The sequence below is a fragment of the Malaclemys terrapin genome, chromosome 14 (assembly GCF_027887155.1).
Source record: "Malaclemys terrapin pileata isolate rMalTer1 chromosome 14, rMalTer1.hap1, whole genome shotgun sequence".
Lineage (NCBI taxonomy): Eukaryota > Metazoa > Chordata > Testudines > Emydidae > Malaclemys > Malaclemys terrapin.
The window spans coordinates 17841033-17856219 of NC_071518.1; the positions used below are offsets into that span (position 1 = coordinate 17841033).

The 15187-nt window shown below is 37.6% G+C and overlaps 1 protein-coding gene across 4 annotated transcripts in view; it reads right to left on the minus strand.

Annotated features, from left to right (window-relative positions):
- The window catches only part of CMTM4 (CKLF like MARVEL transmembrane domain containing 4), a 76235-nt gene that overhangs the window by 6794 nt on the left and 54254 nt on the right, over positions 1–15187 (minus strand). For 2 of the 4 annotated variants that reach the window (XR_008447123.1, XR_008447125.1), the window contains exons 3-4: positions 14030–14128; positions 11835–12782 (exon numbers count right to left, since the gene is read on the minus strand). Coding sequence is in view for 1 of the 4 variants with exons in the window: in XM_054049153.1 (XP_053905128.1) it covers positions 12609–12782; positions 14030–14128 (273 nt within the window). In the remaining 3 variants the exon portion in view is untranslated. Of the gene's footprint in view, positions 1–1089; positions 12783–14029; positions 14129–15187 lie in introns of those variants that run through there. The other 2 variants (XR_008447124.1, XM_054049153.1) reach the window with 2 other exon arrangements.

Sequence of the window (15187 nt, forward strand, 5' to 3'; positions counted from 1 at the left end):
GACGGACTGCCACCCCTTTGAATTGGCTGCCCCAAGCACCTGCTTCCTACGCTGGTGCTTGGAACCAGCCCTGGTTATGATCATACTGCTGTTTTCTGCATTTTTAACCCCCATACATTTTAGTTCGATAACAATAATTAAGGTCAAAGCATTTACAAGCTGATATAGGTATCACTTCACCTACAACTGAAATGTAGCTATCTAGTGTGAATTTCCAGAATTCTGGAGCAGCACTTAGCAATAATACACAACAAATGAGGCTAGGAAGAGAAGCAAGCTTCCAATAGCAAGTGCAGAGTGAACTTATATGTAAATTTAAAACACCACTCACAGGATTATCAAAGTTATAGGTAAGGAGAAAAAGAAAGTCTCCTTTTATACCACATTTGGATGAATTCACAAGGCACTCTCACTGTTTTATCTCTGCACCTTATTCCTGTCAGTGGACACTTTGTTCCAGTCTCCTGAGTCATTGTTGTACAAGTGATAGCATAAGAATATTACCTGGCATGGAACTCAAACCCTTTGTAGAGAGCCTTTTTAGACTGTCAATTAACTTACAGGCTTGCCAGCTGTGTGACACTAAATAAGTGTTTAAGGAAACATTTAGAAGACTCTTGTCAGTTACACCCAGGAATTTCACGTTTCATGGCAAGAAAATTGAACTATGATGATCACAACTCTAGAAGTCCATCTGTGATTTGTATCTCAACTCTCCACCCAAGGGGGCATGTCCAATACATTAAGTGAGAAACAATGTTTCTTCAGACTGCTGTATTTGAGAACCACAACCCCACTAATCTGGGACCTTTGAAAGCAGCAGGCAATTTAGAGTTCCGGATAAAGAGCAGACAAACTGGTTTTACTATGCCCTTGATCACGTTCATTGGTTAGTCACAGATTTCAAAGCCTGTATTTATGTCCTGTGCTTTGCTGGATACAACAGTGGGCAGTGCCATTGAACCCTGGTGCTAGGATGGGATCCTTGTAAGAACTTGCAATGTTAATAGTAATAGTGGATGGTTCTGGTAGCCCCAGCCTCAACACTCCCTGGAAACGTAGGGTTATACACTGTACAGGGAATTCAAACAAGTTTAATAAGGGTTTTTATTTTTCAAGGTGTTCCTTTACACCAATGCAAACATATTTTTAAAAACATGACAAATGAAAAGATGTTTCCTTTGAGCAGGGGACTGATTGTGCAGTTTGACAGCATCCAAAAATGAAAATCAAATGAGTCAGGTATTCTGTTAATCTGTTTTACTAAACCAGAAGTCAACTTTTCCCCGGGGCGAAGGGGGATGGTTAGAAGAATTTAAATTAAGAATATAAATGGCACTTTTTCTACACAACAGCCAGGCAAGACCTCTTGTGGTTATCACCACACCCTGCAGGTTACAATACCAGCAGCAACCTGCCCATTGCCCAGCATTAAATCTCTTTGTTCTTTTTGTACCGCATCTAGCACGATGGATCGTGATCTGTGCCTGAGGCTCCTACATGCTACAGCAATACAAACAAAAACCCATTGCTGACCTCATCCTTGCCCAGCTATCACATCTCTAGCTCCCGTTACCTGTGAAGCCCAGACAGAAATTGCAACTGGTCTATCTTATAGCAGGCCATATTTTAAGTGGTATATTTTGGAAAAAAGCACATCACACCAGTGCTTAACACTCTTCAGTGAGTCCCTCCCCAAGAGATTCATCCAGCTTAGCAGGTTGTGGTGGATAAAGGGCTTAAAAAAGAGCTCCCAACCACCTGTCACTCTATAAGGTACCTGTGAGGGATTGCTTTAAGGTGCCCCCTAAGCGTCTCAGAGTTTTTCACAACATTCATTCAATGAGCAGATCCCCCAAGAGGTGTCCTACCACTAGCTTCTTGCTTTCAGAGATTCAATGCCTTCATATCATGCCTGAAGTATCTAAGCAATAAAGAAATTCATCTTCCCACTTCCCAGGATAATATCTCATGCCACTTACACTCTGAGGTGGCAGAAAGTTATCCATTTCCTTTAAGATTTCAGTCTCAGGCTTATTTACAATTCAGAGTACAACACTGCAAACCACAGTAAGTAATAGCATTTCATTGTAGAGGACAAAAAAATCCCTCAAAAGAGATCCTGCCACAAACATACACCGTGGCAACGAGGCTGTTTGAGCTTTCTGCTACATGGAATTTATCAGGGACTACTTACGTGTTTTTTTTTTTTAACAACTCTCTTATCCACAAAGAATCTCTTTCCTGGTGCTTATCATCCTCACCAATTCAATCACAACAATTTTCTTTACGCATCAAATTAATAAACCAGTTTACACCTGCTGTAGTAGTGGATGGCAATTTCAGATAATCATCAGCAAAGATGATAAATAACCAGCCATGATACCGAGTACTGAATTTATACATTACATTTACAGATAACGACAAAATGTTTTAAACACTTTAACATGTCCATTTATTAAACAAGAAATCCTTCACAAATGATTCCGTACTATACTGATCAGAAATTAGTGTTCAGAAAACTATTTTCCCTACATACAAAAATACAGATTTTACCACTATGAAGACATAATCAGAAGAGTACCATGAAAATTTTTAGAACATTATCTTGATATATCAAAAGAACAAAGGAAAAAAGCTAGCAAAGAGACAACAGCAAACTCAAAAGGCAGCACAAATACTACATTTTAAATTGGAAAATTAAAAAAAAAATTATTGTGCCCATATACAAAACACTGAATAAGCAAAATGACATTTAAAACTGATAAAATACACCATTTAAGTTGTGTTATAAAGGCATGTGTTTTAAAAACATATAGACAAGATCAAACAGCAAGTTAGAGATTGCCTTCTATATCACATTAGTAAATTTATTACAATCCTTCAACTTTTGTTTATACTAGAACATTAATTAAAAAAGAAAAGAAGTGCATAACATATAAAAGAATATCAGTTGTCTCTATAAAACAAGTTTAGGAAGCGTTTGTTCTTGTAGGATTTTCTTGCCTTTAAAGTTGTCCAGAGCATCAATAGAATTTCTTTGCATAAAAAGCCTGACAGCTACTAAACTTACTGTATCAAGTTAAATTAGTTACTGATACTGTGAAGAAGGTGACACCAGTTTGGATTAGAGGGTAAGTACCTGTGCTAGAAACTTTCAATATTATTTGTTGACCATCTTACTTGTGTTTTTTTGCTGATCTAAAATAGATCTAAGAACATCAACCAAAAATACAGTTAAATTGTATCAGATTGTAAATGATCTTTATACATAACATTTTGCTTGAATTCAATTTTCTTAAAACTAAAAATTCATTTGTCAGAACATGCTTTTATACCTGAAGGCGAGATAATCACATGGGGCCCGAGCCTATGGTCCTGAAGTCAATGGGGAGTTTTGCCTGAGTAAGGGCTGCAGAATCAGGCCCTGAATCTGCAGTGGCACATACGAAAATGCTTAAAGTATTTTCCTTGGCAGAAAATTACAATTTCCTTATCCCAAAGGGGAAACACACAAGGGTATCACACAGGGGAGTTGTGCTAATATTAAAAGGAAAAGTGGACCAACTTTGCCCAGCCCAGCAGTCTGAAAGTTCAAAGACACATAATTCTAACTCTGATTTAACTTACACACAGATTTGAAAATTAAAAAAAATAAAGATTTTATTCTAGATGGCATTTCTGAACCTCTTGCTGTTCACATTTACAACTATGGTAGCATAGGAATAGATTCCCTGTCATTTAAAGTCTTTCAGACAAGACAAGAGATTTCTTTTTAAAATTTATATTCTGTCTTAAGTAGTGGTCTAGATGCAGGAATGTTGGATCAGCCCCAGTTGCATATGCATCCCACAAATAGGGATCTCTTCAGGCGTGTATTAAGGGGGGGGGGGGGGGGGGGAGTATTTTCAAGTATGTTTCTCCATTAGTCTGAGTTGTTTTTCACCGTTCAGGTTACAGTTTTGAGCAGAGCAAAATAGGTACAACTTTCCTGTTCCACCTTGAACTCAGAACTTTACTATTAGTGTACAAAGGGAAAAAATGGCTGCTGTTACCATTAAGGCTAGTGTTAGTGAAAATAAAACACAAAGCTGGAAATGTGTTAGTAAGCCATGTTACAAAAATAGTGTTTACTGGTTTAATACATTACATTTCTGTCTTTATGACTGACAAAGTACTTATACCAAACATGGAAGGCACCCTAGGTGAAGTAGTTTGTCCAATATTTGTTTACAACCATGTGAAAAAGCATAACAAATGTCAACTTTTCAAATCAAAACTGAGCAATAAAGTGAGTAATAAATACATACTTTACTATTTTATTCTGGGTTCCTGAACCCTTACAAACTTCAACATATACAAACAGTTTCAATGGACACTAATGTAGAAGAGGAGAAACCTGGCCAACAGAACACCTTTCAAGTAGCTAAATCATTCATTCCAGGATGTCCTAAGTGTTGTATTTTAAATATAGGAATTATTTTAAAATGCATTAAATTGATCACAATACAAATAAAAAGTACTATTCTCACTATAGGTCTGCAATGTGATTTAAAGCTGCATGAATGGTAGTGATAAGATGCACTATCCCTCCACAATATCCAATTGCTAGGAACCAGTAAAACATTCAAGATCTAAAGTATAAAAAGTAGAAAATTGAAGGTAGCAAATCTTCAAAATACAAGGCTGCTAGCCTGAACCACTTTAAACCTATAGACTTCAGGAACACCATAGCACTGCTAGACTATTTTACTTTTGGGATTAAAAGATTACTAAAAGTACTAAGTCAAACTAGTTATAGATATTTCCTTTCAAATGTGAAGCTTTCAACTAAATATGTCTATTAAGACATTTGTCTAAAAAACAACACCCTGAAATTTACTATGTTCTGGATACTCATCAGGTCCTTGCAAGTCAAAAGAAGCAGATGTTTATATTTCATCCTGTTCCCTCAGTATTTCACATCCAGAGGTTATTAATATAGTTGTAGGGACCAGCCCCAACAAAACCCCAAAAACCTGTTTACAAGAACTGGACACTGCTTTTTCAAATGTTTTTAAGTCTTCATTATGAATTTATGACAATTTCCATATCCTTCACTATATGTTAATTAGCTTTTACTTAGCTCATGAAATCCATGGGACTGAAAACCTTCATAGTAAGTTCAAAGCTCTATGTTATAAATATGTCAATCAAGGTAACTAGGTATATTGTATATAAAAAACAAAATTAAATATTTTCTTTGCCAAGTATAATTTAAAGAGGAACACCTGTGACTAGTTATACAACAAATATTTATTAGCTCATAGCTACTAAGAAACAAAATTTTCACTAGGTCATTCATCCAGCAGAGCTGAATGAGTGCGGTGGGATTGTGAATCGGTAACTATAGTGGATGCCAGCGCAAGATGTACTTCATCACATTTTTGGAAAGAAATGGGTGACTTTCACTTAGAGGCATAAGTAAGAACACTTTTGAAGCCTGCATGTCCCTAAACAAAACTGACCTGTGTCATCTACTCTAAATCAAAGAATATTATAAATCACAGCCTGAGTAGATTCTCTTTTAAAAGTGTATTTCACCAACATCAATGGGTACATGAGGGTCAGAGATCTTTTTCTTTTAACTTTCACAAAAAATAAACTTTAGGGCCAGACTATATCCTCCTACTCTCCCAGCCAATTTGAAACCTCTCTGCTCCTGTGAATGGATGATGGACACTATGGCGATAGTAAAGACAGTGCTAACAAGAAAAATTCTAATGAAGTATCCAGCGAATTCTTGAATAAGGAGAAATAGTTTGTAAAGAGCGATTTAACTTAATCCTGCTTCTGAGTCTTGGTAACTTGCCCTACTAAAAGGAAGAACTCTCTACCACTTTTATTAGCAGTTTTCAAATATAATTTCTTTCCAGATCCTTACTTGACAAACATTACAGCATTCTGCTATTTTTGTACATATTTCAGTTTCCTTTCAAAATGGTATTTTTATGACCATGAGGCCTAAAATAAGTTTAAACACAATTGTTAAAAAACAACCTTCTATCTCTGCATAATTTGTCTGATCCTTAGTTGACTCCAAGGCCATCCCAACAGTCCACCACATTATGAATGGGGCTCATAGCTAGGGACTAAGTATCCTGATCTTGCAGAGACCTACACACTTGCTCAATTTTACACAATGTAAATAGCTTTGATTTCAGCGGGACTACTCAGTGTGTACAACTTTGCAGGATCGGTGCCTCAGACTGGGCACATTTACCCTTCTGGTGAAAGTAGGACTTGCATTCTGTAGTGACTCCTTTGACCAACTACTGACTTTTAATTGGGTTGTTCGATAACCACACTGGCTGATATAACAGCATAGCTCTGACACAGATTTTAAAGTATACTGTTCACAAGCACAGAATCTCTCTGATTTAGTATCTTATTTCTTGATTAGGGATGGGATGTGACCTAGAGGCTGGGAACAACAACAACAAAAAAAAAATCCAGATTTCCAAACCTGTTTCTACCATTGATTCACTGTCTCTCTGTCTCCTCTTCTGTGAAAAGCAAAAAACACCTCCCTTCTCCTTCCCAAGGGCATTGAGGATTATTAATGTTTACACATCACTTGGAAAATAAAGAGTTATGTAAAAGCATTAACAGATTTTTCTTAGGTTCATGGTCAGATTCTACCAGACTATTTATTTGTCCTAAATAACAATCAAAAACCTTTGGCTCCAGAGGTTTCAGCGTTAAGAGCTTATCATGTTTATGCTATTTAGACTTGGAAAGCTATTCAGTCTTTATATCACATCTGAAGAGGACGGTTGATGCTATTTTTAATAGTGTTTGAAATGCAGAGTGCCTCCGGCTTTTTGTGACGGGTGCTCTGCAGAACCACTGTAAGGAAAAGGGTGAAAGAATGTTTATTAAAAAGAGAGTCAGAAAAGACGACACTAGGCACAGAGGTGGGGAGATTTAAGACCAGGAAACGATTCCCTGTTGAAAAAGAAAACTGGTATTGCCAAAATGATGTGATGTGGGTAAGTTAAGCACCACTTACTCTGCCTGTATGCCTCAAACCAATGTAACAGATGGGGTAAGTAGCATAAGGGAAGATCTTCACTTGTTTAAGGAGGCCAAACTGGACATTTAATTGAAAACTTTAGTGATTAATTCTACAATCCAGTTGCACAGGACTACCTGGGTCCATTGTCTAGAACAGCAACTCTCAAACTGTAGTCCAGATCACAGAGCTCTATCTAGTAGTATGAATGAGAGTATTGTAAGACCCAGTGGATCTTGCAGTAACAGGGCAGGACCATGCCAGGCTCTCTATCTTATGAAGCAGTCCACAGAAAGAAGAGTTGAGACAGTCACTGATTTAGAAGAGACTGGAGATAGCCAGCTGTCCATCTCTCCCCACTTCCCACCAAAATTAACTATCAGGTACAAGCGGAGAGAACAAAAAAGGTCCAGACTATTCTAAGTGATAGGCTACGGAACTAAGCGATATGATACGAAACCTAAAAGGAAGAGTAGTTTCCTTGTTAATGGAAAGTTAATTTCAAGCAGAGCTTTATCTGCCAATCCTGATGGTACACTAAGGCTCTTTAAAGCTCTTTTCTGATGTCATTCACGTCTTTGCCTAACAGACGATCTACCACCAAGAAAGGAAAAAGTAATAAACTTTGCTACCACAGCCAACCAAGCTATAACTTGTATTCAAAAGGTTACAAGGACTGGATGGACAGCACAGACACTGTGGGACCAGGGCCACTGTTTCAGAACCATCAAGTGCTAGAGAGCTTGGGGTCCTCTGAAGCACTGTCATGAGATCTCACAGCTCTCTCTCTCTCTCTCTCTGGAAAAGGGAAAGTCTTCCATTCTTTTCACCTCTTCACCCAGTTCCTACTAGGTTTCGTGTGAAATTATTTCTATGGCAGAAAGTGGTTTCCATGTTGCTATAGTTACAGAGAATGTGACAAGTTGAACAAGTAGCCAGGCTGACAAAATTGAATATGGGATTGACAGAAAGCCGTGTACAGAACTATTTAAAAGAAACAAACAAAACCAGAAGTCTGCACGTGTAGCTGCTACCATTAGTTGTCTATTTCATTCATGTTCTCTTATGGGTAGAGTCCTACCAGATTCACAGCCGTCACGGACCGTGACATCAGACCTTTCCAGTGAAATGTAGCTATTGGAGGGGAGAGAAAGGAGCAGGACTTGGGGTGCCCCAGCAGGGAGGGCTCTTACCATTCACCGGGCGCCTGCGGAGGGACAGAACTTCCTCTTCCCCTGCACAGCTGCTCTTGGGAGGAGAGACACCCACCTCCGGGTACCTCCCCTGGCTGCAGAAAGATCCGTAGCTGCGCTGCCTTCAGAGCCCAAACAGCAGCCACCAAGCTTCCTGCAGCCAGAGAAGGTTCCTGGAGGTGGAGGTGGGTCTGATCTCCCCTTGCTGCTGGGACCACCCCAGCCAGGCGCTCCTAGCTGCTAATTCCAGCTGGTCTGGGGAGGGACAGGACATGCTCTTCCCTTGCATGGCAGCTCTGGAGAGGGAGGAGGGAGAGATCAGACCCACCTCTGGGTACCTCCCCTGGCTGCAGGAAGCTCCAGGGAGCCTAGCTCTGACGGCAGCGTGGAAATGAGGGCAGCAATCCCACTACAACAGCTTTGCGACCCCCCAAGTCTCATTTTGGGTCAGAACCTCAATGGTTACCACACCGTGAAATTTCAGACATAAAATCTGAAAAGGTGAAACTGACCTATTTTAAAACCCTCCGGCTATGAAATTTACCAGAACAGACCGTAAATTTGTTAGGGCCCTACTTATGCACAAATGTGGCAAATTTTCCCCTCAGCTACTCATACACACTGAAATACATTGGAATTGCATATCCGAGGACAGGATTTGCCTTGGAAAGAATGCCCAGATGCCTAAGACAATTTCAAGCACCACATTTCCACATCGTTGAGAAATGGTTTAATGGTCTGGTTTTAATTTGAGCTCTATTTACAATGTTGTGGATCCCTTTGTGGAGCAAAGTAGCTCTCTTGTGGACTAAGGAAGTGGTCCCTTTATGTTTAACACACGGTTCAAAGTGAGACTAACCGGTAGTAAAGCAGAACCATAATTTGATAGGGGGAAGCACTTTAACATGAGTTTCCTGTGTAAGTTTCACAAAAGTTAAACTTTCTGCCCCATTTTTTACATAGAGGCCAAGATCAGTATCTGCATTTTGGTTATTAGTTTTTTTAATTTGTTGGCCAGATGCTGATATTTCATTAATATATGCCACAGTACACAATCCAGTCTGGAAAAAACAAATCACTGTGTACATACTGTAGGATATCAGTATATGAATTTTAATTTTCTATCATAAGCCAAATGAATTCATCCCCTTCAACTTACATGACAGTCATAAATAACGTTTTCCTAGACTAACAAATCTCTAACTTAGTTTTTAAAAGAAGTGTATCTATCAACACTAAAATAATCTTTGGTTCCAAAAGTTATACGGAAGTTACATCTATTTTTCGGTTTGTTTACAGTTATTTAAGATTTGTGTTCAGAAATGGGTTTTTAAAATTTTTATTCTGTCCTAGCTCATCTCAAAAACTTTATATCTTCTTCTATAATTGTGCTGACCATGTAATCATGGTGTAAATAATAAATAATGATATTTTGTACTCAGCACATCAAAGCCATTGTATCTCATGTGTAATCATATCATACATTTGCTATATGATTGTACAATATACTATATTAGAGACCATTGTATCAGATTACTGAAAAAAAAAAAAAAGTAATTCACATTAACTAGCCAGACCAAGCACGCACTTTAACAAAAACCTTCTGTGATCTAACTCTGACAAAGCATTATGCAGTTTTCCCTCCTTTCCCATGCAGTAAAATGCACATAACGTTAAAAGATACCAAGAAAGTACATAAAATTGTAAATGGATCTCTGTCTAGATCTTGAAGTAACCAGAACATTGCTTAGGGTCAGAAATTAACTAGAAAAGCACAAGGGGATTGTATAATATACCATTTCATTCCTTCTACTGATCAGCTAACAGGATACACTTTTGCTATGCTGAAAAGTCTTCGTTACACTGGATTCCTCTATTACTTGACTTCAGCGGAAGACCTCACCCATGAAATATTAATATAGTGCTGGATAATGCATCCTCTGAATCCCTTTTTAGAGGGTTTCGATAACATTTCAGTATATTCCTTTAAACTAAGCTGCAAGTTTACCCTAAAGATCACTGCGTTTAGTTTTTAAGGTTTATTTATGGATTTTTTTTTTTTTAACTGCAGCATCTATGAACTACCCCAATTATATCACCCCTCCAATACTTGGCACAGCATGCTGAAAAAACAGCTTATCCAATGGGCACAGTGCACACCTCCATTCAGCACTGCTAACCATACTGAGTTATAGGTCAGTTTTCATGCGACACCCCATTAAAGCTAGCTTTCACTGGAATTAATTAATAAAATGGCTCTGTTCTTAACCACTCTAGAGGATCATTAGAACTTCAACTATTAAACTCTAAATTCAGCACTCCCTTCAGTTACAACTTTCAGTGAAATGTAAAATATAACATTTAATATGATAATATGATAAAAAGACCTCTATCAGGTTAAAACTAAACTATTAGTTTAATTTAATTATTAAAACAGAATTTTAAAAAGATCTAGTTTATGTGGAATGATTGCAAATAGCAAACAAGTTGGAGAATGACAAGAGAGAAACAATTTCACTTTCTGGTTTTCATGCATCAGCACAAGGCTTGCATTGCCTGAGAAGTGAACAGTGCAGAATGTTCAAATCTAGAGCTTTCCCTGTTTCTTTTGGAATTACAAAAAAAAAGTTTCATGTAAACATTTCTATTAACTTTAGGACTGGTAAAACTCTGTTTGGGAAAAAAAATCTACATTTTGCATTTAAAATTGACTTGACAGTGTCTTTACGTAGGATTCCAACTATGTATTGGTGTAAACATCAACCCATACTGGGAATAGTTACACATGAATACAATGCTAAAAGTCTGTGGAACAAACTCAGATCTGGTGTGAGTGTATACAACTTCACTGACTTCCATGAAGATCTTACTCATGTACATCAGGTTTATATTTGACTCCACTGGGGGTGCCGCGGTGTTTTGTTCCCATCTACAATAAATGAGAAAGCTGTTGTAAACACTTATCCATATGCCAACCCATTATTACATGGGACACACACATTAATCACAGACCATACAAGATATTGGTGAAGTCTCCCTAATAAAATTATGACTAAGGTTCTAGACATATTTTTGCAGAATTCAATAACCAGAGAATACAGTCTTCTCTTCACTGAAAGTTCAATGGAAGTGAGAAAATTTGAGCTAGGAAAATGGTCTGTAAACATGAGAAGCAAACAGAGAAAAACAATAGGTTCAACCACTCATATGTCCTCGTTACCTAAAATTAGCTTCAAAAGGAACATTATAAAAATGTTTTATAGCTATGCCCAATTTATGCATTAAACCAAATTATTTTACCTACTACCAACCAATTTTAATTTAACAGAACCACCAATCTAAAACCAGAATATGCCATAAAATGTATTTATACTACACAAAACACGTCATAGTCTTGGAATATCCTACAATATATACATCATGCATTTTTGGTGGCTCCTGATTTCCTTAAAATTCCCAGATGACTGAACCTCGAAATAAAAAATGAACCTTGATTGGGATGTAGAGTCTATTACTTGACAAACCCCCAAAAATATTTCATGAATTAAAATCATGTAATACATATTCAAACACGAGCAGATACCTACATACTAGTGTTGGATGGGTTGTGTTGACTGTGCAGCAGGTGAAAAAGTGTTAGTCTTTCACATGTAGGAGCCCCGATTCAAAATCTGGTTGAGGTCATACATTAAATGAGTTTGGTGGTTTTAGGATAGTCCATAGAGTATCTGTCCATAGAGTATCTGTCCATATCACCAATCCACCAGCCCAAATATCTGACGTGATTGCCGGTGTCAGCTACAAGATGGAACTGTGGGAGGTCTTGCAGGTGCGAAGTGAATTGCATTGGCAAAGCTGCATGAGGAAGTGTATAAAGTGTTGGCGTACGCTCAAGCTGGCTTATGTTATTGCTATTTGTCCCTCACTTTCTTTTCATATGCAATAAAATGTACTTAAGTTTTGGAATATTTCTTTCTTTTAACAGAACGATATAGCGTTGATCATAACATTCCTACTGGGTGATGAAATAGTGGCAGAGTGCGCAAGTTTCTCTAGAGCTGGTACCTGGAAAGAAGTACTATACAGGTGTTTAATCTAAAATATTAACATACATCAGATATATATGTAATCATTGTATAGATCGTACTTTTGAATGGCCAATAATTATAGCCTCCAAGCCAATAGCTTCTGAATAAATGTAGATCAACATCTCTCTCTGTACATATAAATGGTCAGCTTATCTCTGCCAAGACTCTTCCTAAAAAATGAAAACTTCAAACTATATAAACTTCACTTGATGAAACAAAATAAAAAGTTGCTGTTTTCTATCCCCTCTTTCCAGTCCCACACAGCTGTAGTTTTCACGCATCCAAACGCTGAATCTCAGGGTGGTGATCTACTTCTCTTGATTCTGTCCGAGCACGAATGTAATCACTTGTCTGCCGGCTGTTCTGCTGTCTGCTGTTCATTCGCCATTTTTTAACAGCTAAATACATATTCACAGCATACACGATCATCGCCAAGAAACCAAATATCTAAAAGAAACAGCATCAAAACTTTGTCAAAGGCAATCTTCCAAATCAAAAACGGTAACAGATTCACAACCAAACTGTTAGAGCTTGATGTTGTACTTAGCATTGACACATTGTTGTGGCCTATAAAAATCAGCTACAATGCCTTTTATTTTAAATGAATTTTTGCATTTGTGAAAGGTACTAGATTAATGATCTTAAAGACTGAAGGTCTCTAGACACAGAACACCCTTGACATTGGCAATACAAGACGATGTTCATGTCAAAGGGACCTCTAAAGAGAGAGAGGATAGTTCTTTCCCCATTAAATCCTCGGCTTTTCTGCTGGATTTAACAAGGATGCCAAACACAGATTGTGGGTTTTGTGAAACAGAGAGAGAAGCTACCAGCTTATTGCTTATACAAACACTCAGCAAATGGTAGTAATTTTGCTCACTATGGAGCTAATCTGGCCTCAAGCCAGTGATGCAAACGTAAATGACCTAGTGCCACAATGAGAATTCCACTCTTACTTATCTATTATGCTGTGAAGCAATGCAAATTAAATACTGCTACTCTACCATAAGGCACTGAATGGCAAGGAGGGAAGAGATCATTGTCCCAAGATCAGGCCCCTCAAAGCATAGGAAATAAGGAGTTAATTTTTACTTCTCCTCAACTTCATCCCTGCAAAATTCTGTGGAGTAGTTATGTGACTTTAACCATTATTATACCCAGCCTTGCAAAACTCATTAAAATTTGCCAGTTCAGGCACAAATCGATTCACTTGCCCTTATGATGGTTGTGGTAATAAAAAATGAATACTCTTTTACGAACCCATAAAAGAAAAACTTACTAAAGAGTATGCAAGTAGAAAGTTGTCTGTAGCAACTTTAAAATGAGTCTGATTTCATGCATAGCTGTAACCTTTTATTAAAAGTAGTAAATAATAAAGTATTTGCAAATGACCATTCAAAGTTACAGAATATCTGATCAACTAAGCCTAAAACTTAGTTTCTTTGGCTCTCACCATTAAAACTTTTTGGGGAAGGGCTCATCCAATATCACCTCATGTCATAGAGGGAGAGCTGATTTCCTTGAAATCAAAACATCGCCACTAGCCAAAAATGTGTAGATGATAACCATTAAAAGTATATAGAGATGTGTGAGCAAGGGTGAGGGAAATATCCAATGGGGTACGGAAAAAGTCACCCTTTACTTCTGATGAAAAATAATTGTCAAGAATAAAGAAATTTGAATTGTTTTCTTACCACAGCAGCAATTTCTGCTCCAGTTTTATGGTTCAAAGCAGCAAGTACTACAGATGCAATGAAAAAGAAGAAAGTGCTGAGTCCAGTGTTGACAAGATCCTATAAAAACAAAGTTATTAGAATTACACACAATCATCCTTTTTTGTTTTATACTGAATGGATGAAACAGAGAGGAAGATCAGAACAGAATCTGCATTAACACTCTCCCAACTTTTATGTAGTTTATCCTTTTGCAAAAAAAGGCAATGATACTTATCCAGGAAGTACATTACACTCAAAACATACACGTACACACAAATATATATACATGCTATGTGAGCAAAATTTGCAAATCGCTGCAGATTCAGAATATGTTACACCAGTTTCTATTCAGAGTTAGTATTTAGAAGCAAAAAAGCACTGCTAGTACAAACTGTGAATACAACTATTTTACTACAGCTGACATTAAAGAAATCTGCAGCATTCCAACTGCTTAACCTTAATGCAGCTCTCATGTGTGACTCAAACTACTGCTCTTTCAAGCCACTGGAGCCAGACAGTGTCTTGTTTGTAAAAGTACTCCACACTTTATGGCATTATGTGAATAATACAGAATGTCTATTATTCTCTCTCTCTCTCATACACACACTTTTATTAATATATGTATTGGATAGGCAAGTATGTAATATTCACACACTATTTATATATGTCCATGAAAAAACCCACATACTCTCTCCAAGAGGTTACCAGGATTAGAAAGAAATCTGATTTTTTTTTTAAATGTAGACACACTTGCAGCAGCAACATATGCAATTCAACTAGCTAGACTTTGTGTTGCTTAGCAATGAAGTAATCATGCTGCTAAGCTTCCAGCATTCCAAATCAGGTCACTAACATACTGCTGTCGACACAACTACAAATTCTAAACTAGCAGCTATTGACAAGAGGGCTATTTTCTTCAATGCTCCACTCAACTGCCAACAGTTAAAAATCACAAAAGCAAGAGATAAAGTACCAGAAGAACAGAGTGGTAGAATCATTTAGTTTATAAAAGATCCCTAGCGTGTTATTTAGGGCACCCTCCTGCATCATTTTAAGGGAAAGAAGCCATTAGTGTTGCCTTGGATTCTAGCTGCTCAGATAGCTACGTTACCACCAGTTCTTCAAGACAAGCAGAGT